Source organism: Topomyia yanbarensis, chromosome 3 (assembly GCF_030247195.1).
Source record: "Topomyia yanbarensis strain Yona2022 chromosome 3, ASM3024719v1, whole genome shotgun sequence".
Classification (NCBI taxonomy): domain Eukaryota; kingdom Metazoa; phylum Arthropoda; class Insecta; order Diptera; family Culicidae; genus Topomyia; species Topomyia yanbarensis.
This window is the reverse complement of record NC_080672.1, coordinates 170,945,332-170,970,040: the sequence shown is the minus strand read 5'-3', so window position 1 is coordinate 170,970,040 and position 24,709 is coordinate 170,945,332. Positions and strand designations below refer to the sequence as shown.

The following is a 24,709-nucleotide window of genomic DNA, read 5'->3' as shown; positions in this document are numbered from 1 at the left end:
TTTATATTATTAAATGAACTTCAGCAATCTAGTAAAAAAGAAAAATACTCTGAAGTCTTCCTTATGCGGGGGATATGGAATATCACTTTGCAAATTCGTAACCGCCAAAATCCAAATCAAAGTTACTCAGGAGATCAGGACTAGGAGTAGATAATGTCAGGGATATATTCACTAGTTTGACAAATAACCGTTGGTATGATTATAGTATTTTTACTTTTAAACGATTAGTTACTATTATTTGTTGATTGCTGTGATTGAATAGTATGGAAAGATTCTTCGCAAATTCTATGAAATTAAATTTGGAACCCTTTCATGTTAAAGTTATGACGACTACGATAGTGTCTTCGCAAAGATTTTTAAAATGTTAAGGATTGCTTGATGACGGACAGAATAAATCAGTTTAATCCTTTTCGATGGGGTTTGAAACCATGTAATCTTTTGAAATCCAAATATAAATCGTAAGTATTAAAAATGCTCGCGTGTTTACAAATTTAGTTCAGAAAGGCGAGATCCGCACCACGACGAATATATTTATTCATGATTTCTTCTATCGAAGGATTTAGTGAGAGCGGCGATATCAACAACCCAATATGTCAAAGACGAGATCTCTAAACTAATGGTATCTTCAGTAAAATTTATTATTTTGAAAAACACTAGATGCGCTAGGATCTCGCAAACAAAAGCATATTTCACTTCAAATTACTGATGACATATTGTAAAATGCATACTAACTGCATGCTAGTTTCGATCTTTAGCAACATTAGTTTAAAATCCTTTGATAAAAATGCAATTTAATTTTTATAGGGGTTTTAACCTTAAGGTCATTCGTCACTTCGGGTTAGAAAAATCTCTTATGAAAAATTTCTAACCCTATCTGCGTACAAGGCAATCGATTTACCAACTACGCTACGTCCACCCCCTATTATTTAAATTATCTGACGTTTAGAAGAATGGTGGAATAAACTGAAATACTGATGTGACTTTAATTCAGAATATTATCACTTTCCTTTTGGCTTCGTGAACTATCATTAGTAATCAATAACATGATTGGTCTTGAAAGAGATGTGGCATCCATTTATATAAGATTCTTGGAAGTACGGTTTTTTCCAGAGCTGTAAGCCATATAATAATGAAATTCAACACCAGCTTCTGAGAACGTTGTACCTAAGTTTGAGAAAATCAGTTAAGCCAACTAATCGATGTGATATTGTCAGTTACACATACGCACACGTTCACAAATACACACACAGCCATTTGCTGAACCCGACGAACTGAGTCGAATGATGTATGGGACTCTGCCCTCCGGTCCTTGATTAAAAACTCGATGTTGAGAGCGATTGCTTTACTTCTCTATAGGAAAAATGCTAAAACCCGCATAATTTACGAAATCTATATAAAAACCAGCACTCCAGCAATCTGAAGTCACATAAAAACCGCGTAAAACAAACTTCAGTGTACATTAATTTAGACCTCATTCAAAAGTGTTGATCAAACTAGCACCGACTGGTAAACGCGCTTAGGTAGTAAAAGAAATTCACGACGTCATCCGATGTTGGCAGCATCCAACGATAGCCGAACAGCGCATCTTGAATTTTACACTTTTATTTCATCACTTAATCTTTTCTCTTTTCCATTTCCGTTTCATTTTCAACCCTTCCATGGTCACCGGAGCAGCTGCAAACGAAGGGTGACACGAAGATGGAAATCAGCTTCATTCTTTGTGCCATTTATCTACTGCTCGGCATGGCGCTGATAGCGATGTGCTTTAATCTAATGCAGGTGAGTTCAATCGTTTGCCCTCACGCGGCGCAGGTAGAGCTCTTGACTATCGACAAACATACATACGTGTAGCATGTTTTTAGCCCACCCGGAGCCTGAAATGAGTATGGGTTTGAGCGGTAGTGAAACAATTTTTTTACTAGAAGTAGGTAACCCTGGAAGGAGGTATGATTGTGCTTTCGATAATGCATCTTATCTACTATTTTAAATGATATCCTTTAATAGATGCGAGTCGAGTTCGGAAAAAAACAAAGGTAGAATCTTGGCGTTCGAAAGTTTTGCTCAATCTTCATACAGTGTTAGTAACCAGTTAGCGTTTATTGGTAGTAACGCGAAAAGGTCTGAAAACGATGATTGTCAAATTATATTAATTTATATAAATTGTAAAAAGATTACTAAGCTAAACACAAAATTAATTGTACAGGTTGCGAACTGAACTAAAACACGTTTAATATTTAATACGTTTCTAATCTATATATTTAAATTATATAATATATTGTAAGTTTCAATTAAATAATTGAAACGCAAATGAAAACATACATATTTTAAAACTTCAAGCCACTGAACGCAGTTGCTCTAAGGAATAATTTTTCTTGTTCGATCTGAACCAAACTCGCAGACACTTATATCGAACCTAACCTCAAAATGACAGGGGAATCAATGGATCCTAATACGGCACCGCAAATGAAGCAAAATGGCGAAATTTGCGGTGCGGATGCGATAGTTACCGAAAAATGTAACAAACCTTAACACGGTGTTTTTATCGAACAACTTTATGAAAAAAAATTCGGCATCTGCGTATATGAAGGATATGAAAAAATGGACTTTACCCTTTCATTTCCAAACACAAACCTCATAATCTGTCGGGGATCTAGAAACACTTTTTATTTTAAAGTTTTTTGATTGAAAGCTGGGGTTTAATAATGAAACTGGATTACATTTTTGCCACCAGTTGATACTATAGACATTCGAATATTGCAAAAAATGAGAATCTAATGAAAAATTATTGTCTACAACTTTGTAGAAAACTGACAATCGATGTAAAACCAGCCGAGGAAATTGTTAAAATTTGATCAGGTTTTAGATTTGCTCGTGGCAAATTTGATAAGAAGTCGAAGAACATACAAAACGTGTATCTGGATGAATTTAAGTGTTTACAAAGTCCCAGTTTCAAGCGAAAAAGTTATATTTTCAAATTTCACCGGCTCTTGGGCGCCAATGATATTTTCTGAACATGGAGGTATAAAGAAGTGTTTCCCAAACTCATTCGATATTTTTACCTTTTTTTTTAAATGTTGATATAGTAAACAGATTTTATTTTTTCTATCATATATTCGTGTATTCTTTTAATTTTTCTCATTCTAGGGGATGTATCCTATTTGAATGACTTTAATTAGACAATTCTAGGGGATGGCTAATGTCTGATTTGAATGAATTTAATTAGGCTATTCGAGTCATTGCTATAAATGACAGGCTTAGTTGTAGCTTTTCATTGTTTGTCCTTTTCAACATTAAAAGAAAGATGATTGAAAAAGAAAAAAAACTCTTCGAGTTTTAGGTCCACGTTTGTTATCTATTGGGGTAATCAAATTGCATTATGTATCCAAAACACAAACACATTTCACCTAATCTTAGGCGAAGGTATAAAAACCAAGTTACAAAATTCCCTTTAAGTAGGAATGTCGGAGTCGTTACTCGCTGATCATAGATCACAATAGCAAACGGACAAGAAATAATTTAAGGCTGTCTATTTAAGATTTCTCGTAATATATAGGATAAGAGCTATTACCACATATCTAGAAAACTGGCAGCTCTGTCCAAAAGCTGGAGACAGTAACAGGCACTCTTTCGAGTAATGGTGGTACTTTCTATATCTACTTTTATATTGAACTAACTTTCTTCGTACAATGGACAAAACTTTTATTTCTCATTTACTATTGCGATTTCTGTTCTGCGTGCAGCGATTTCGGATTTTTTCTTACATAGAATTATGACAGTAGGCTTTGACGGATTTCTTCCATATTAAGTTAAATTTATTCCTTTTGAAAACAAAGTGTCATTTGAGTATAAGAAAAACCTTGCAGCTATATCGTTCGAAGAACAGAATTTGGATAAATTCATAACAAACTTGAACGTAAATCTGATAGATTTTTTTCTATCCATCATCTTCATATTAAATTTGAAACGGTCAATTCTCAATCGAAATAAAGTCAAAAGACTAAATACCTATTTGTTCAAATATAAAGGTTTAAATTTAAGTCAAATGCATTTTACAAGATACTGCTGGAAATTACATCAGTCATCCTACAGAATGAGCAAAAAATGAGAAAAGTAACGAAATTGTTACTTTTTGCTATAGCAGCTTCGGAAAGAGTACCAATTTCGTACAAGTTTGTTCTACTCTTCTCTATATCTCGTTGCTCATAAGATATTATTGGTGAGGAAGAATCCGTGGAATATGGAATAATGATTTTGTCGCTTAAAGATAGGACTTTGCCAGCATTAAGATTATTCTGAGCACAGTGTCTAATTAAAACAAACCATTTTTTACAAATAAAAATGTTTTTGGAAATCGACTTCCTAACCCGTGCGAATCTAAAAATTTTCATAAAATTTTAATAGTTTTCGCGGGAGATTTTAGATCGATTTATAGTTTTCTACAAAGACAATGATGTTGCCCATAAAATTTTCCCTTTTAGTCATATTTGAACAGTACCACCTTGCGGCAAAAATGTGATCCAGTTTCATTGTTAAACCTACGTTTTCAAACAAAAAAATCTTTAAAATAGAAAGTTGTTTTGGAGCCCCCTACCGATTATTTTTCTTTTGGTTGCAAATGAAACGGAGAAGTCAATTGTATCGCATGCTGAAGTTTAAGAAATGCCAATTATTTTCGACTAAAGTTGTTCTACCAAACACACCATGCTTAGTGGAGTATCACATAGCAAATGTAATCTTGCGTAGTGAATCCAAATGAAGACGATCAACACATTCGCCGCGAGATACAAACGAAAAAAGCGGCATTGTTGACATTTTCATGATTACGACATAACAGTTGAACAAATAGAAATGTTTTATGCATACAAAATGCTTCGTTCAATAAATACAAGAACCTGTTTGAATATCTTCAATCAAGTTATTATGGTATTATTACACACGCCATGCATGTTGAAGCCGTATTGCACCACGCGCGGGGAATAGGTTAAGACAATGTTCAAAGATTCAGCGCTACGCAGTACTGATTCAAAGCTAACTAAATGCAGTATCGGAATTAATAAATTCTAAGCACTGCGGTCGAGCAAATGCAAGTTCAAGCAAAAATTCTTTTCAAAGTTTCAGGATTCAATTGGTCATACAAATTGAGTTGTAGTGTACGTTGTTTTTATATGATCCTACCTAATCATTCAAGGCAGTTATACAAAAATAATAACACAGACAGCTTTATCCTACTCCCGGCGTTGTGAAACTGAATTGTCCGTTGATTGTGGACGTGATTGATATCATCATCGCTATTTTCGCTACATAATGTGAAACAAAATAAAGGACGCATTACCGATGGTGCTGATCTGATGAATCTGTCCTGTCTATGGCCCATAAACAAACTATTCGCAATGAAAATATTTGCCCTGACAATCAATAAACCGTAATTTAGGAACCGGCCAGTTAGCACAAATAGATGCTGCTCGATCTCTCATTTTACTGTCATACGCCACCGCATACTCTACTGGGGCTCGACCACCATTCGAACGTATAGTGCTTTTGTTATCATTTTTTGTGTATCATCCACTAAACGGACCTAATCAGACTGGCATCCTTATGTTACTGCGATACTGGGGGAAATGAATAGCCATGATGAATCTCCATAAGACTAAGATAAAGAGATCTAATATGTAAGATAGGAACCGTTGCAGTAGTGAAACTTGAGACGGAATAATGTCATTCTCAAGCGATACGGACGGCTTTGACATTGTGCTCGAAGGCGAATGGAATATACTAGGATCATAGGGGTCCAATTATGGCTCATCGATTGGCATAATGGGATGTCATGTATATCGTATTGATTCTGATGGAAGTTGGTGAAATTGCTTAAATGAATCATACAAGTCAGTGGGTTTTTACTACATTGACGCCTTTTTTGACAATATTCAAAAAAGTTAGAGTTTCTCAGTCTGTCTTTGGAAAGTAGTCTCAGGCGGCTCCATAATCTGATCGGAAAACCACAGAAAACTGACATGGAAAGCAAATTTGTAACATCTGCTATCAGGAACTGCTCTACGGGCTATGAGTGGTATGACGAATTTTTTTAGAACGTTTTACATAAAACAAATTCGTCATGACAAAGTCACATTTTTGTATCTGTTTGGTAGACAATTAAAATATTTTTTAATCAGTAAACGACAAAGAAAATAAAGACCCAATTGAACACATCAGCTTTCACTCAGCAGAAGCGCATGACAATTCAATTTTCCCGTCAATATTCTACTTTGCACTTCTGTCAGCGCACTCACGGTGGCACCATAAAAAGTCGCCTGATGTTTCCCGACGTTCCCTGCAGCTGCCGCCGTAGGTTTGAGGGATCATTTTCCTTTACGGAATGGCACTATTTGCGAGGTGCCACCTAATTTCATTTCCACTCACATTATACTGACCACTTATTTTTCATCTGCTTCTTTCACCTTCCACAGGAGCAAGTTATCTACAAGATTCGGTCGCTGAAGAAATGTGTTCGGGGGTGTCTGCAGTGCAAGAAGGCGGCCGCCCCACCAATCGAGGAGGAATCCGACAGCTGAGATAGGATGTACGTACATCAACGCAGTTTGACATCGTGGCTAGTGAATCTGAAAAAAGTAGCAGTGACATCAGTAGAACCATAAGTGCTCAACAGTTACTGAGCTAGACTGAATTGCTATAACCGTCTCGGGAGTTGCATTCATCGGGAAGAAGTCAAGCTGAACACTGCTATACTGTTGGTCATAGGATAGGACAGCGATTAAAGACAATGCGACACAGTTGTTGATTTTTTTGTTTTTATTTTTATTTAGAAATTAATTTCTAGTCGGCGTTTCTTCTCTGATTATCTTAAATTTTAGAGTGAGTGACATTACTGATAAGTTGTTACCATATAAGGAAGTTTCGGATCTAAACGATTGTCAAACATTCCAGAAGATAAAAAGATAAACACTACTTTCTTTTTTACTTTCCCTAGAACTCCAATTTGGAGAATATCACGAATCCCGGAAAGTTGCAAGGTTATCGAAAAGTTGCTAGCAAGGCTACTTTTGGCTGGATCGAAAACAAAAACATTTTCAGGAAGCTAAACCAAGGCTTTCTTCCTAGAATAGAGCCGTAATGTTGACTGGTTTCCTATACTGGGCTTAGATAAAACAAACCATTCTAATTCGGAATTGGGTATTTCCCATAAGCATGAATTCTGAGCAGAAAATTGAGTGAGTTGGAGTATATTGGTAGAATGAATAGCATTGCTTATGCATCAAATGGAAAAAAATCTGTGGATTTCTTCTTACGTGTAGTATATTCTAGTTGGAGCTAAATATGCAAAATAAAAGGCATTTTTCCATCAGTCTGTTAAAAGAAATTAATTGAAATTGCTAATTCTATATTTTTTTTCACAAAATCATACAAAATCATATCAATCATAAGCGGCTTCAGCCCGATGGTAAAAGGGATGGGGGCAGGCCTTCCTGACATGCAGATATAGTGGCGAAGAATTATGCAAATACCCAAAAATAACTTAAGATGATCCTGAAGTGTACTACCAAGGACTACTCGTATCTGTTTTATTCATCAATGTTATTGAGTCAATAAGCTACAATGTGCTAACTAAAGGGTTGTACACGAACGCTTTTTAATATAACTCTTTTTAGTAGGAAAGATGGAGGGGTCACGTGTGTGTTTTAGTACCAATTCTATTTTTACTGCAATCTATTTTAAAAATGTTAGATGCGATTTTACCACTACTTTTATTTAGGTTTATTTTGCCCGGCGCACCCTTTATTTCAAGGTGACCGAGATGCGTCTACCAAGTAACGATTGTGGAGACGACCTGACTGGTTTATTGTTCTTTACTGTGAAGACCAATGCTAGCTCGGTTTACCATCCACTAACAAAATTTACAGCTAAATTTAAACGGCCCAGAACAGTTGTGTGCATTATTTTCTGCCAAAACATTTCACTCTACGGTGATGTGAGTATGGAAGGAATGAAAAAGAGTCTACTTGTCTTTTTTAACCCTGAATGTCTATTGTAATTGATGAAAGTGACCCAAAATTCTATCTAGCAATTCCGTTGATTACAAATTCTGTCTGACTTCAGCGAATACTCATCTTTCTCTTAAAGTTTACCCGGAGGTCGGTAAAACCCTCCGGGTCAAAGTGGTACCGTAGATGGCAACCCTAGGCGTGTTTCTGAGAAAAGGCTGAACCAATCTTAATCAAACTAGTGTAAAATATAGGGTCTCAGTTCCGGACAAAAGCCAAATTTTTTGGACTTAAGGTTAAGTTTTCAATGTATGAATGTCCAAAAAAAGTTTCATAATTCTCTGTATCAATTGTCAAAATAGAATACATAAAGAATCAATCGCCATAGTCCATATAGTCACTATAGCAAGCTGGTTGTCAAATTTCACTCCATACCATTCGACGGTTTATTTTTTATAATTTTGAAATTAAATATATTTTGCTCTTTGAGAAATATGTGCATCCGACAGTAATTGAATATTAATCATACAGTGTTCATAATACAAGTTATTTAACACGTTTGTACAGTCTTTCAAAATACATAAATTGATGAGACTGATAACTTCTATCTTATGAAAGCTACATCAGCTGTTTAACATCCAAATATCGCAACAAATTTTATCATTTAAAATTCATTCAAAATTCGACGCAATATATAAATTATTGACATCCGCTGTAACAATAAACTCTTCGTATGTTAACATTTATTCATATTTAGATTAAAATTACATTTTGCATCCGCCATTTTGAGTTTTGCTAATTTGTTATCAAAATCGTAGTCTGCCTGTATTCAACTCAAAAAAAAACCGTAGGAAATACTTTTTCAGGTCAATCAAAACCATTTTCGACTTTTGGTGGGGTTTCCCACTGTGCAGCAGTATAATTAACATTTGCCTGAACTTTTTTTTGTAAATCATTTTTTTCTTGCAATATAACAATAATAACCAAAAATAAAATGAAGATCGTCACTGCACTCCCGTTCCAGTTGAGATGCGTTTTATAATACAGTTGAAACATATTACCATTTGTTAGATAACTGAAGTGAGCGACTTTTTGATGTATATCCCCCCTAAACAGATGTTCGAAGACGGACTTCCATTTTTAGTAGTTTTCCTTTGCCAGCTCAACTTCCGATATTGACAGTTTCAATGCCTCACGATTATCTAGTCAACGCCCCATCTCTCATTTAGAGCAGTTCAATGCACAAGCTTCCATTAGCGACCCTTTACATACGATAACGAGTGCCATGGCAAACAGCGTTAGTGCAACAGAACGAGAAATATCTCATCATCTTTCCAGTCATCCTGTCAATTGAACCATAAAGTCCATAAACCATTCATAAAGTCCGTCACGCATTCAGAGTGGAGAAGGGATTACTGCGAACGTGGATATTACTGTGAGAATATTTGTCAGAATAAAATGAGACTATTTTGAATTGTAATTTACATCTCCATTTTCACTGAACTGTCATAACCACAGCCACTCTAGTATGTTCCAGTATTAAGGTTGGACAGAGAAAGGGTAAAATTCGCAAACGAAAAAAGCAGTTTTTTTCCACACCGTATGTCAGATCTCCATAAAAATCAATCAGCAGTACTGTAACAACATTCTACATACGCTGATTGATTTTTATGAAGATCTGACGTACGGTGAGGAAAAAAAACTGCTTTTTTCGTTTGCGAATTTAGCGCATTTTCTGTCCAACCTTAAGTTTTCTTAAAATAAAAAGCCGTCTTTTTCTGGTAAAACAAATAAAAGGTTGTGACGATCAAACATTGATTATACAGAAATGTGGGTAATCCGCTTAAAATTTTTATTAGGAAAACAAATCATGTTTTTTTCTGGCAAGTCAAATTAATACAGAATATAGAAGAAAATATTCACTCAAGCTGCCTTCTAGCGACTGCGAGTTGCCTAGCCTTTCGTTTAACCATCAAGTTTTGCATAGCCTCCTTGGTTCCTGGTTTCCTCGACTTAGACACCTAAGTTTACATTGAACTGCATCTCGCTAACAACTGTCTTTAGCGTATTCTTGATTTTAGAGCTAGGTTACTGTTCCGAGGGTTCATGTCTTTCAAGAATTGTGTTCTATGAGAACCTTTCCTCACAGAACACAGTCGTTTTTTCCTTGTACTCCTGCACATAAGTTTCCTGGTGAATTTTCATAATGGCAATGTAAATGTCGCTCTTTAAACCACAAGAGCATATGGCCTGCCTCACAAGGTATTTTTCTGAGAACATCGAGAGCTTAATGTGTTTGAAAATCTCTGCCAAATCTTTTCCAATCGTCGTGTAATATTCCTATTCAGGAAGCTGTTTACAGTCTGCCTTGACGCAGGTTTTGTCATTCTGAAAACAATTTTATATATGGAAAAGATGCGTTTTTGCAACGGTTTTTCAAGTGGCAGTGTATTCGTTCATAAATAGGCTTTGTAGTATGTACCTATTAGTAGAATCAAAATACTATAGGCTGAGTGGAAATGAATCACGTGATTGGGAAATGAATCAATGAATTGATCGAACGTAAATAATAAACTTTCGTTGTGCAATTTAGTAACAAATTAGATCTACCTACACATTCGCCTCAAACATTAAACCCAAGCGCACAACGCAAAATGAATGAATGCCGATGATGATGGGTAGAGCGAAAGAGACAACTAATACCACGACACTATGTTAACCGTGTTTGCAAATGGAGCTCGCATGTACAAACTATTTAGTGTACTATACATAAAAGTGTGCTGGAAACGAGCACAGCACAAAAGATACCATAGTGTTTGAACGGAGTCGCATTCACTGGGTAGCGTACCTCCACAAGCAGTGTAACGGACTTCTAACTCAGCTACACTGGCTGCGAAAACACACAGCGCAGTGATCTGCTTCGCCTGCCCCTCAACAGGTTACTGAGCGTGTTCGGTGAAATCCGTCCGTTTAAATAGTCGATGATGACGTCATTCATAAAAGCGTAGCGCGCTAGGTACACAAATCTGTCGTGCTGGACTAGTGAAGCGCTATCTTCGGTGTGTAAATGCGCGATATTTTGACTAGGTTGTTCATTATTTCAATTTTTAATGCCATGATATCAAAAATCTTTGGGTTTATCTTTTGGAATCTATTCTTAGAAGTATTTCGAGGCGATATGCGCAAAAAATTTGAAAATTTATCGTGAGATGGCTGAATTATATTAGCATAAAATTGGACCACTTTTCGTTACATACCATTTTTGTAGAATTTGCAACGTGCACCTCTATATCGAAAACAAAGACGTAGTCCTACGTCAAAACTATATTTAAAAAAAAATAGTCTCACTCGTTAAAACTTTTTAGCGTGCGGGTAATATTAGAATAGTAGCAGCTAAGAATCGCACATTGCACTCTACCCCATGGGATCAAGATGTTTAAAGAGCAGCAGGAACCGAAGCGCTATATGCAGATTTTTCCTAACTGAACAGACATTTGTTCAAGCCAGACATGTTGCCAGATTTTTTAAATTTTGCCAGATTTTTCCAGATGATCTGAATTCTACGTTACACCCCAGAGGGAATGCCAGATTTATCTGGCATAGTTAGAGTTTTTTAAGTTTCCAACAAAAAGATAAACCTCTTATTCTACCAGATTTTTAAATTAAAGAGATTGTTACACACAATTTTTGGAAATCGAGGTTATATTTTCCAAAACAAAAATCGATCAATGTTCTATGAAGACCAAAATTTATGCCAAAATTCGATGACTTTGAGGTCGCTGTCAAATGACAGATTTTTCCAGACATTTTTATTTGAACTGCCAGATTTTCTTTGAAAAATAGTGGCAACCCTGACAATATGGCTATAGAATGGCCTTTCTAATATCAAACCAACATTTCGATACAAGTTACAATTTATTTTTAATAGCAATGAAACGTTTGGTACACCAAGTATAAAAAGTTTGGAAAGCACCGGACTGACAAGAAAACCTTGTTTAGCAAGCGAACAGCGGATGTGGAAGAATATTCATCTCTTAAACGGATCTTGTTCTTTCATTGGACAAATTCACGTGGAAGCGTTTAAAAATAACTCCTTGAGGCCTAACAAAGATTCGACACTTATTGGCCGGATTTGGAAGGTTTCACTCTGCCCAGTCAGTCTTAGACTGGTACGGAACCAATAATGTTGTTTTTGCACTACACTTCGCCGTACCCAAAAAATGTTTAACCGTCATGAAGGAAAACGTTGGTGAAATCCCAAAAAATAAGTTTAAAAGTGTTGTTGTGAAAGTGTCTCCACGTATCTACCCTAGCTTTACCCTAAATTTTATTAAATATGTAATGACAAATGTGCGTGCATTTCGAAGATATTTGAAGAACTTCGGCTATTTGGTAGCGTAAATATTTTTATAAATATTCATGTATTATGGTGTGTACTCAAAGTATTCTTCATACAAGCAAAACATTCATGTGCTGCTGAAATTAAATATGTAACTTTAATTTTAATTCAGTTTTTCGTTGCTAAATTCATAACCTCAGTTTATGGACAAATCGCGGAAGCTAAAGCATATTATGCGTCGCAAATGCACTCGGCACCTCTTATATTCCGACTGTTTTACATTACTGAAACGAATGATACCGATCATATTGATAGATTCCAGTAATTTTTATGTTTCGTGTGGAAAGTAATTTTTAACTATCTTTACGCAACAACTTACGTATTAACCTCTTCTAATATCGAATAGTGAACATATTAGTAGTGGCTGTCTTTGACATAACAATTTGATTAATAGGGATACGGTTATTACTATTTAAAATGCACCAGATTACTTCCTGCGCCTCCTCTAACCGGTAACAATAAACGAATGCACAAAATGTCTGTTGGACTATACAACACAACTTTAACTTCACCAACAATTCGTGAAAAAGAGATAATATTTTAAAGAACCGTTATTTTCATTCTGAGCAAAGAAATGTGAGCAAAATGAACAAATCTCAAGGTGATTCGCGAAAATGTGCGTTTTTTCAAAGTCCAAAGTCGACTATGATAAGTCGTTGCTGTTGTACACAAAATGCATAGCGAATTTCATAAGATTCATCTAATGATGACTAGAAAAGTAACAAAACTATGTTTTCATAAGATTAATATGAAAGACATACGACTTGTATAAATACCTTAACATTTTTTAAAGTTATTGCATATGCCAGTCATGCGAGTTTTATACGAGCATCTTATGATTCTCATAAACATAAGAGAAATGTATAGTATTGTCTTATGATAACTCAAAGGTGCCTTATGGAACATCAAATCATAGCAAACCGATTTGACCAAATAAATGCTGTTTCATAAGATAATCTTATGATTTACATACGTGCTACTTTTGGCTAAAAATTATACGATATTCCTATGAAATTCGCTGTATTATTTGCCTGAGTGTACTATCTTATGACAAACGCCATTTTGGGGTAAACCTGAGTTACATATGCCATGCTACTGAACTTTAAAATCTCCACAATGTGGCGTTCTCAGAATTTTCGAATTCTGCTGGGTTACTGAGATATAGCGAAACACGATTATAACAAGCGCCAATTTCTCGAGTGATCGAGTTGTGCTATCTTGAGACAATAAAAAAACAGACAACAATCCCAGCTTCTTGGCTTGCTATAAACCAAAAAGCAAGCAAACAGATGTTTCTGATGACATACGTAATTTTCTATGCAAATCAACCATAAACCTTAGCTAGGTTCTTGTCCTGGTAGAAAAACTTTTCCTACCACAGTTCTTTTCTGGGAATTGTTGGCTTGTATTTTCAAGATTATTGAATAAATTTTCATTTGAGATTTCCATTAGTTTTGGAAAATATGCCGAGATCTAATGATGGATCATGTAAGAATCTTGTTTTCGTCTGGTCGCCTGTCAATTAAAACATTGTTTGATATATAAGGTCTCTAAATTGGTCGGTGTTAAGTCAGACCGGACTGAGTGACAAAATATTAATTTCGAGAAAAACGGGTTTAAAGTTTGAATTTCAGCATCCTCTACGTTATAATTGGAAATTATTTTTTGCCATAATTCTTGTAAATATGTAACATTTCAAATCTGGCAAAAGCTGAATCTAGCTGAAGAAATTCTTTATCCAGTATTCTCATCTTTGAAGTTTTGCGACTTAGTCCGGTCTGACTTAACACCGACAAATTGTTAATGAAACCAACTTTTATTTATTGTTTTCCCTAATAAAGGAGGAAAATTGTGAAAACTTTGTGTTCCAATACCATAATTTTGTAACCTGATATTGTTGCAACCGCATGAAAAAGTATAATGTTGGGCATAGTGATCTATAACGCATTACTTTACGAATCAGTTATGATTCTTTTGTATAGGGAATCTTCTGTGCACATTTGTGACATGCCATATATATTTTACCATCAATACACACTTATGACATGTACGCGAGCGAGTTTGGTTAACATTTTAAGCAAAAACTGTCATTGCCTTCTTGTCGATTGCCTTCTCGGAAAAGCTTATAACATTTAAAAATTTCAAGATATTCAATCTCAAACTTTAAAAATCGCTTTTCCCGAAAAGTACTACATGGCGATTGTCATAAGATAGCATAACAGCGACGAAGTTCCATCACATCAGGAACATCATTATATCATATCAAAAACAACACTAAACGATACAATGTAAGTGGACATTTGTAAACTACACCAAGTATTCCATAAATTATACATCAAGGCACTTCGTTTATGGTTACATGTTATAGATGAAATTTTTGCTACTTCGGACAACGTTCCAATAATTTACGTTTAATCCAGGTACTTTCAATCCTTAAACAACGTCTTATAACTATTATGGTCAGATCACACCGTCTGGGAAGAATATAGCGTAGTTGGTAAGTCAGCTACACTGTACGCGGCTCACCTGAGCTCGAACTCCCACTATCGCATATAGTGGGTTAGGCCGTTTGCCACTACCGATCAGATCGACCAGGAAAACAAATAACTTTTTGGAACTAGATATTTGGACATCAGAATCCACACCTGGTTGTGGAAGTCTGGAATCGTCTTTGTTCTCCATATATTTTGAATCCCGCTTCATTTTATTTTTTTTCGACACGGTTGGCTGATTCGGCTCAAATATGAAAAAAGATTCTCAGCGTGACTTGGAGTAGAAATGGTTTGGTAGTGCTGAGGTTCATTCATTAACCATACTTATTCAAGACAGTTGTTTATACATGTTCAATTAAAGAGGCTCCATAGTTTAATAGTGCTCAGAACCCCCGATTAGTCTTAAGACAGCCCTGCCCAGAAAAACTACTTATTCCTAGTTTTGATATATAATAAATAAATAACTCGTTGAATATTGATCTCCCCGCAAAAGCTTAAATATTTGCCAAACTTGAACAAAACCGTCGGAGACCATTTGCGGTGTTCGTTAATCAAGGGTAAATGAGTGAATTATTTGATTTTTTGCCTTAAAGTTGATCTTTAATTTATTGATAATGAGAGCAAAATATATTAACGCCTACTTTCTTTTTTGGGGGTTGCTTCTCGGGGGCGTTAAAGATTTGTGACGAACCAGTTTTTAATATTTTTTCTTATTTTGCGTAACGTACTAAATGGAAACCCCTAAAGAAGGACAAAATCTAAAATAATTTGAGCTTCCAACCAGATACCTACCAGCTCGGACCGGAAGAAATTCTATTTTAATCTCCGCGTAAAGCAAAAATACTATAAACTAAGCAGAGGGCGTCGCTGAGTCGCCATCAACCCCATAAAGAGCAGGGCATAACCTTTGGTCGTAAGGGTGCGCACGGTGTATAGCGTTATTCGCTGTAAAGCGAAGCGGAAAACCCAAGCAAGAAACGATAATCATCGCCACCGTCCGTTGGCAAATAGCGTTTAATATTGAATAACAGAAAAGACGAATGAAAACTCGGAATCTAGCGCGAACGGGAAACGAAGGGAAATGAAAACGAATGTCACTTTTCTCACATTTTTCCTCGCTTGATTGTTGCGCTACTTCCCCCTGTCAGGGGGTGTCCTGCTAGGTGATGTCTCTTTGTGGCTCGCACCATACATTGAAGGAAAGTGGAATAGTAAAATGTTATTGGTGTGTGCCTTTGATTTCATCCAACGACGTGATGCAATGTTTGCTCAGCTGGGATGGTCAAAAACTGTTACCGAACACGTAGTAAAATAAAGTGAATAAAGAATTCGATGCCATTATGTGTTTGGATAAAAAAAAAAGTTTCCATCAGCAATCAATAACGACACCTGCTGCATACGTTGCGGAGAGAAACGACCAATGCAAATCGATGTTGCGGTTTCTGCTGATGAAATTTTATTTCTATAGCAAAAGGTACGTTACATAGGATTCGATTATTCTAATCCGAACAAGGTTTGGAAGTAAAAGTGTTTTGGCACGATTGATTGAGTTTCTATGAGTACTTTTTGCGAATACTTTTTTCAGATGCTTGTTGATAGAAATAAGAAATAGACAACATTTACAACGTTCCTAATTAGATTGAGCGTAACATAAAATTAAAATTAAAACATCAACCCAAAACGATCAAAAACATAACTTGATTGTGTAAAGGGAATTATAAAAATCGATAGGATAAGGTGTGGCACATCAGACCTAGTAAATGGATTTGTCTGTAAAATGTTCATTTTACATCGGATCAAGTCATTAGATGTATACCAAATTAAAAGTTAAGCTTCTGCACAATTTTCTATGCATAGCATAGAAAAGATATTTTGAGATACAAGCGTTCAACAGTTCATTTTTGCTATTTTCAAGAATGGTGGGGCAAACCTGGCCGCCTATGTTTTTGGTTGATTTAGAAAAGTTATGTAAGGAAAATCTTGAACCAAATCCGGGACCAGAGGACCGAGTGGCGTATACTATTCGACTCAGTTCATCGAGATCAGAAAAAGTTTGTACGTGTATGTATGTGTGTTTTTTTTTAATTTGGTGGTAAAGCCTTTACGCCGACCCAGCACATGTTCAGTAGTTAAACCATACTACCGATTTCGCCCATCGTGTGCTAGACTGAGGGACTCTGAATAGAAAAGATAACTCTGATCCCTGCTTTTCTTACCTCCACCATAGAGTCTGCCATTTGCCTGATCCCCCTAATTCCATTTGACATGGCTATTACCCCGACGAAAGAATGTCTCCCGCAACCGTTGAAGGACGCGTTATTCTTGCTTCGATGCAGTCCGGCAGAATACCGAGGCCTGTCCAGCGATTCCGGTTGGGGAATGTGTCCAGTTCACTGGTGCCCCAACGATTCAAGCCAACGCGGGCGATTCGCTACGGACTACTCGGAATAGTCCTACTCCGACGAAGAGTTCCAGCAGCACTACGCATACCAAAGAGTTGGGCTGAGTATGGAACCCTGTGGAACATCCACTGTAACGGTTACACTTCTTTTTCCGCGGTCAGCTTCGTAGATCAGTTGCCGGTTCTGAAAGTAGCTCCTCAAAAGATCGAGGTACTCGAGAACTCTCAGTCTGTGCAGTGAATCGGCGATTGCAGCCCAACTAGCGCTGTTGAAGGCATTTTTTACGTCCAGCGTAAGCACTCAGCAATAAAGGTTTTCACTTATCTTTTGCTTCTGCAAAGCCTCCATAGTGTCCACGACCGTTCGTATGACGTCCACAGTGGAAACCGAACTGCATATTAGATTCTATCCCTCCGTGTATGTTGTAAGCCTGTATGTCTTTCAAGCACCTGCATGTGTGCATATGTGTGTGCATGTATGTCTGTACCCCCTATTTAGAGATCGGATTCACCTCAACACGCCATTTTACATTACGACGCAATTAAAAAAAATGCAAAAATTGAACCTCATTTATCTATGTACTTTGTAGAACTTTAATCAAAGAATTTAAATCCACTTACTTTTTTTATGCGACCACTTTAACAAAAGAAGTATCCTGTAGTCAATTATGCACAAAAATCAAATCAAAAATTGTAAAAACACACTTGTTATCGTTTGAGCATATCAAAACAGAATAATAAAAAGCTGTCATGCCACCATTACGATTATTTTCGATTCTCTACACGACAACACTGATATTAAGTTGCTTAGTGCTACCGATTTTCGATGGCAGAGGAAGGTCGAGCGTAAGCGTAATACTGTCGGATTAAGTTACCTATTTTCAAAGTGATTGCATAACCTTTTTATATGAGAAAGGCAAAAAGATCCTCCGAAGATTGGCTATAGATAATAAATCGTCTTAAAATTTGTAAACTAAAACATGAACATTATTATTTTTGAAATATAATTTTACTTGGTTTGTTGTTTCATTAAATATTTTATCAGTTTCAGATTTATCACACAGACTTATCTCAATTTGATATGTTCTAATTATTTGATTCATAAAATTCTAATTAAGAAAATGTTTGGGCATAACAAGAGCTTTCATAACTGGCATAACTCAACATGGAAGAAAAAACATGTTTAATGAGGACGGAAGCTCGAGGACGCCAATATTAAAACTCACATTTCATAAAACTTTCAAAACTGAGAGGTTTAAGTTTGAAGCTATTTTGCGCGTAGGTGGAAATACTTAATAGCAAGCCGGACAAAACTAAAAAAAGAACATAGTTCATTCGCAAGGTAAAAAATTACTGCTATTTTTTATATAAGGGAATAGTTTCTTGAGAAAAAGCTAAGATACAATTCGATACACAAGCGAAATTTTTCTCGTTATGAGACGAAGTAGAAACGCAAATCCCATAACTATTTTTTTGAAAAAGCTCTAGTAAAGGACGATTTTTCCAAACTTTCAACTCATTTGCTGCCATATTGGGAGATTTTGATTTTTGGTAAATTTTATATTCCGAAAAACTTTCCTGTAAAAAAATCGAAAAAATCACATTTCAAATTTTTTTCAAAAAGTATTCATGTAAAAAAAGAACCTAAATTTTTTGAAATATTATTTTTTCACTTTCAAGTTTAGCACAACTATAGATTGCCTTTATTTAAATTTTGCTTGACGCATGTTCTCCGTTTTTGCCTACTTCCAAAAAATGTGCACGGGCAAAATATTTTATCACATTCATCAAATGATATAACATTGCCTCTATCCACGGTATCCGACAACCACGCAGCTCCATTGAAATACTTCTCGAAAGGAAACGCGTTGTTTCCCAGGCATCCCACAGTGTTTCCAAATAGACAAAAACGTGATCGAAATTGTTTTGACCACAAAAACGATTTTCGAGCTATAGTATCTTCAGCAAAGTTTGTCTATAAAATGTTCCCCATCTTATTAAAGTATTAGTTTGGTGATTAATCCCCCTAAAGCTGGGAAGCAAACTTTTGTTTGGTCATTTATGAAAATAATAAAAAACTGTATTCAGCAAAGTAGGGAATATAATAAGAAACAACTTTGCTGAAGAGCTAAGCTGAGTTGACATTTACGATCGCGGGACTACTTGAAAATATTTCCCACTGTACAAAAAGCAAGCTGGGTTTTCTATATGGATGTGTAGGATTAATTTTTTTACTCGTCTTACACCCAGCTCAACTTTTTAAATACTGCACATATCAGCATGTATAGTGGTGGTATGCAAAATATGCTATCAGTAACATGAACGCTCACATTAGTCGGACGATGACGTACAGGCGGCCAAAGATGTGTAATGTTCGTAACCCTGGCCACAGGACGGTAGCAATAAGGCACTATTTTTCCTCAAACTATTCACAAACTTGAGAACAAATCAGTCTTTTTGAAGACAAACAATTTTCAAGAATAATTCACTCCAAAGAAATATTTAATTCTTCCAACATGTCTGGGTCCTCCCAGAAAAGCCGTGTGCCAAATATTGAAAATAAACGGAAAAGGGAAACTTCTCAACCTGAAAATCCTATTGATTGTAGCAATTGATTCGATGTTTTATTCGAATGTGAAGCTAATTTGTTATAACAGATACTAGTATTTCGACTACGACTTAGTCTCCTTCAGTGACGGCGCCGGTAGTTAAGTCACTCACTTCCAGTTGGTCTGGATTCAATCCCAGCCGAAGTCGTTGAGATTTTTCTGAGGTGAAAAAATCTGTTCTCACGTTTCCTTCGGAAGGGAAGTAAAGCCGTTGGTCCCCGGTCCATGAGTTGATGGATCGATACCTAGTACCGATAGTGGAGTCACCTTTCTGGCGTCGATCATGAAAAAGTAGAATCCAACGTCTAAACCTACTAACAAATATTCTCCTCCCGTGATGCTTGTGAGGTGCGTAGTAGTATATACGACCTCTAGCAAAAGCAAGCTATCTTAAAACTAGGAATATAATACAAGTTTGATTTTTGTAACAGCAGCAGCAGTTGTATCAGGGACAGGGAAGAGTAGGCGGGCACGATGACAGGAAGACCAAAACTTGCAACTTTCAGACAAACTGGAGATCAGCAGCAGTTAGAGCTTCAATCTACCAAGATGTCAAGGAACGGGTTGGCGGGTGGAATTCTTCGGACCCGCAGGGAATCCTTCAAGAGTGATCAGATGATCGACCCGTTCTCGCTTTCGCTTTAAATTCCTTTTGTGCAGACATTGGGCGGTCTACCTCGGGCCTAAAGGGAATCCCATAACTGAGACCTGGCGTCACAGTACCCGGCGCACACCCAGACGAAGTGTTCGATATCGTGATAGCCCTCGTCACAAGCACACAGACTACTCTATGCAAGCCCAATACGCCGCAAATGCGCATCTAATGTGCTGCCGGTCTACGCTTAATTGCCCCATGTGTCCAGGGATTGCTATAGCCCATGGGACAGTTATGCTTCTAGCGGCAGTGTGTAGTGGTTGGACATAAGCCGGGACATTACACGTATGAAATTCCGACCCACATCCATCCCCTTGAACCAAGCTTTCGTCGAAGCCTTAGGGATTATCGAATGTAGCCACGTTTCTAGTTCCCGATTGCTCCATGAAGTTTGCCAACTTTCGAGAGTTTTCTGATGAGTAATACTGAAAAATTCGTTGAAGCAAATTGGTATTTCATAAATGTTATCTTCACATTGAAAGATGTTTCTCTACTCCCATAACAACCTAATGATTCCCTGTGCAACTTCAGCTAGTCCAGATCAATAACGGAGAAGCAGCCAGGGGTGCGCACAAGCTCAAGCTCAAGCTTATTGCCTTCGGTATTCGTATCAGGCTACTCTACTTGCGTCCAACGACGAAATGTGGAATTCTTGAAAAATATTTCTTAGAATGTACATTAAGGGCAGCAGCAAAACTTATTCTTGTCACATGATTACTTCCCGTTCCGCAGATTAACAAAACATATACTGTCGCTAGAAGCATAACTGTCCCGTGTGCTATGGGAATCCCTATAAACATGGGACAATTATGCTTCTAGCGGCAGTATACCACTAGGCGAAATTGTCAACGGTGTCACGGTTGCCTTTGCAGCTATGTTTTTCACGGAAAATATCTGGTTTTAATAACACATTTGACTATTAAATAATATGTATTTTAGAGTACAAGTGTTTCCGAAGCAAATATTGAAAATTTAAAAACAAAAAACTTTTCCAGAGAATATTTTTGTTTAGGACGTTTCTGTCAAAGAGATGAAAGAGATCTAGAATAGATCCTAATTATACAGATCAAAACGAAAGTTGTCAAAATATGGCTCAATTTTTCCCGATATGCTTTACCAAAGACTTTAAACTGCTAGAATAGTTACCCAAAGTACTACATAATCGAATCTAAATCCACGGTATCTTTTGATAGAAGTGTACTAGTACAATTCTTTTTGAGTTAGAGGTACTTCAAATCAATCACAGCATCATATTATTTCAGTTCGTCGAACAGAATCGACTAGCATAACAAACTCAGCCCTCGGGAAAAACCAAAATTTGTTTACATACTATTGTTTTATATGAAATGAAAACCCGTAATTGAATTGAAAAAATTAGATGTGAAATTAGTCTCGTATTTTTTCCAGATTGTCACTTTTCGAAAAGGTCGATAACCTATCCTCAATATCACCTCACATGTATCTCCAAACCCACGTTGCAAACCGACAGTTACTAAAACATTATTTTTCTGTTCATCCCTAGTCCAGGTCACAATGTTTATACATTTTGCATTTTTTATACAGTTTCCTTCATAGAAGATAGAAATCCATTTCCCATTAAAAAGAGTCTCGACCGTGTATGGAAGTTGCAATAAGTTTGTTTACTCACTTGTACGTTGCACCCGTTTCACTTGGCTGGATAGACACATCCCTATCCTATTCGAGCACAGACAGATTATTACTGAGATAATGCAAAAAACTTAAATCAAAGCATACTGTGAAACATATACACGTCCGTATCGACCTGTGATATAATGAGTTTTGCCTGATATTGGATAAACAAACGACCTTTCATTAACTTCTTACGTGTAGAAGAGCTTCGAAAAGTGTACTAAGCAATATATACATTACGGTTATCGATAGAACGGGATTTCAAATATGTTTTCAATTAACTAATCGAAACATTTTCAGCATTCCCACTTTCTCATCATTCATACCATCAAAAATACGCGATCGCTCCACAATTTTATAACTGAATTGAGATATGAATTAATTTTCGGTTCATCTGTCATATTTCACAGTGGCTGAGTACCACACAGTGCCTAAAATATTGAAAACTGTTGACATTTCGAAAAATAGATGAAAAATGTATAAAATATAAGTTGAACTATGCGGAAAAAGGATTCTGAATTGTTGACTTCCAGAAAAAAGTTCTATTATATTATTATTGAATTTTTTATCTTTTTAAAGGAAATTGTGCATTTTTGAGTGTAGCATAATAAAACTAGAAATTTTTTCACCAGTATTTGACCACTAAAATTTTTTGAACTTGTCTTTATGTTGTAATGTCGGATTCTTTCCGTATTTATAAATAGTTTTCCAAAAGCCTCCAACTTCTTTTCTTGGATGTGCGGAACTAAACTAACACTACGTTGTAACGGCACGTAAATCAACTTTTATCAGACGCTGAAATTAGTTATCAGATATAGTGTCGAATTTTATTCCTAAACGACTTCAAGTTATTTAGTAAACAGAAAATAAAACTAGCGTGATACTTATAAGTGCAGATTTTATACTCTCAAGTGATTAAGGGGTTACATATCATTGACACATCATTTCGTAACGATACAACGATTTGACGAACCTTCAATCTATACATCTGTTATAACTTTTTCAAATGAACTCCTTCATCAAACCTAATTACAGATTCAGATAACATAAACAAATTTTTTAAAAATATTCGATTTACTTGAATACACTTGAAGAGCTATAAAGCATTTTTTTATTCATTTCGTTTATTTGATAGGCACAAATGCGTTAGCTTGGCGGTGCCAAATGCTTATGTTTTTACATTTTGGATATCTTAAAACTAGGAGGTTACAATGTTGAAATATTTTTTTTACAAAGGAAAAAAAAAGTTTACAGCTATCTTAAGACTAGAAATAAGATTCAATATACAAGAGAGGGCCAAAAGATTTTTTTATGAATAAATTTAAAACAAGGGATTCACTTTGATATACAAGAGGGGGAGTAATAGTATTTTACGAAATATTTTACGGTTATTTTAAAAGTAACAATATAGTTTAGTACACAAAAGGGGGAACAAATATTTATGAGAAGTTTCACAGAAATTTTAAAACTAGGGATTCAATTCTATTTACAAAATGGAGGACAAGAGTTTCAATAAAGAGTAAAAATTATAGCTATCTTAAAACTAGGAATACAGAATACTAATTTGAATTTTTTAACTAAAACTTATGCTTGGTCAAGATATTCAGAGGGTGGCTTATTTCCGCATCAGTGTAGCAGCAGTTGTATCAAGGACAGGGGAGAGACAGGGAAAGAAGAGCAAAACTTGCAACTTTCGCTCGAAGGGGGGGGGGGGGGGAGGGGGATCAGCGAAATAAATTTGCGCCTCAGTCTAATAAGTCGTCGAGTACCGGATTGGCGGATGGTATTCTTCGGACCCGCGGGGAATTCTTCAAAAGTCATCGGACCTCGAGTCGCTCTCGCTTCAGTTTCCTTCTATGCAGACGTAGTGGTAAGGGCGACGGCGGTTACATAGTGGCACTCTGGAGCTGATCGGTTCCACAAGGCAGGAGGAAACTCTAAAAACGAGAAATAAAAGAGAGGGGCTAAATTGGGATATTTATCGTTTTTATGAAAGTATAAATAAGGGACATATAGGGGAAATCACGAGTTGCCAGCATATCTTGGACTGGTACATTGGGTGGTCTACCTCGGGCCCGAAGGGATTCCTTTAACTGAGACCTGGCGTCACAATACCCGGCGCATACCCAGACAACGTGTTCGATGTCGTGATAGCCCTCCTCACAAGCGCACAGACTACTCTCCGCAAGCCCAATACACCGCAAATGCGCATCTATGGTGTAGTGATTGGACATAAGTCGGGACATTACACGAATAAAATCCCGACCCACATCCATCCCCCCGAACCAAGGCTTCGTTGATACCTTTGGGATAATCGAATGTAGCCATCGTCCAAGTTCCCCGTTGCTCCACGAGGTTTGCCAACTGTTGAGCGTCCTCTGACGACAAATACTAAAAAATTCGTTGAAGCAGATTGGTCTTTCGTATATGTCACCATTTAATGCACCCGCCTTTGCTAATGAGTCGGCCTTTTCATTGCCCGGGATAGAACAATGAGAGGGGACCC

The 24,709-nt window shown here is 36.5% G+C and overlaps 1 protein-coding gene across 12 annotated transcripts in view; it reads left to right on the top strand.

Annotated features, from left to right (window-relative positions):
• Window positions 1-6,944, top strand: part of LOC131689503 (two pore potassium channel protein sup-9) — a 99,674-nt gene extending 92,730 nt beyond the window's left edge. For all 12 annotated transcript variants that reach the window (XM_058974639.1, XM_058974637.1, XM_058974633.1 and 9 more), the window contains 2 exons: window positions 1,675-1,779; window positions 6,465-6,944. In XM_058974639.1, the coding sequence (XP_058830622.1) occupies window positions 1,675-1,779; window positions 6,465-6,569 (210 nt within the window). In that variant the 3' untranslated portion in view covers window positions 6,570-6,944. The remainder of the gene's footprint in view (window positions 1-1,674; window positions 1,780-6,464) is intronic.
• Window positions 6,945-24,709: the final 17,765 nt, after the last annotated feature.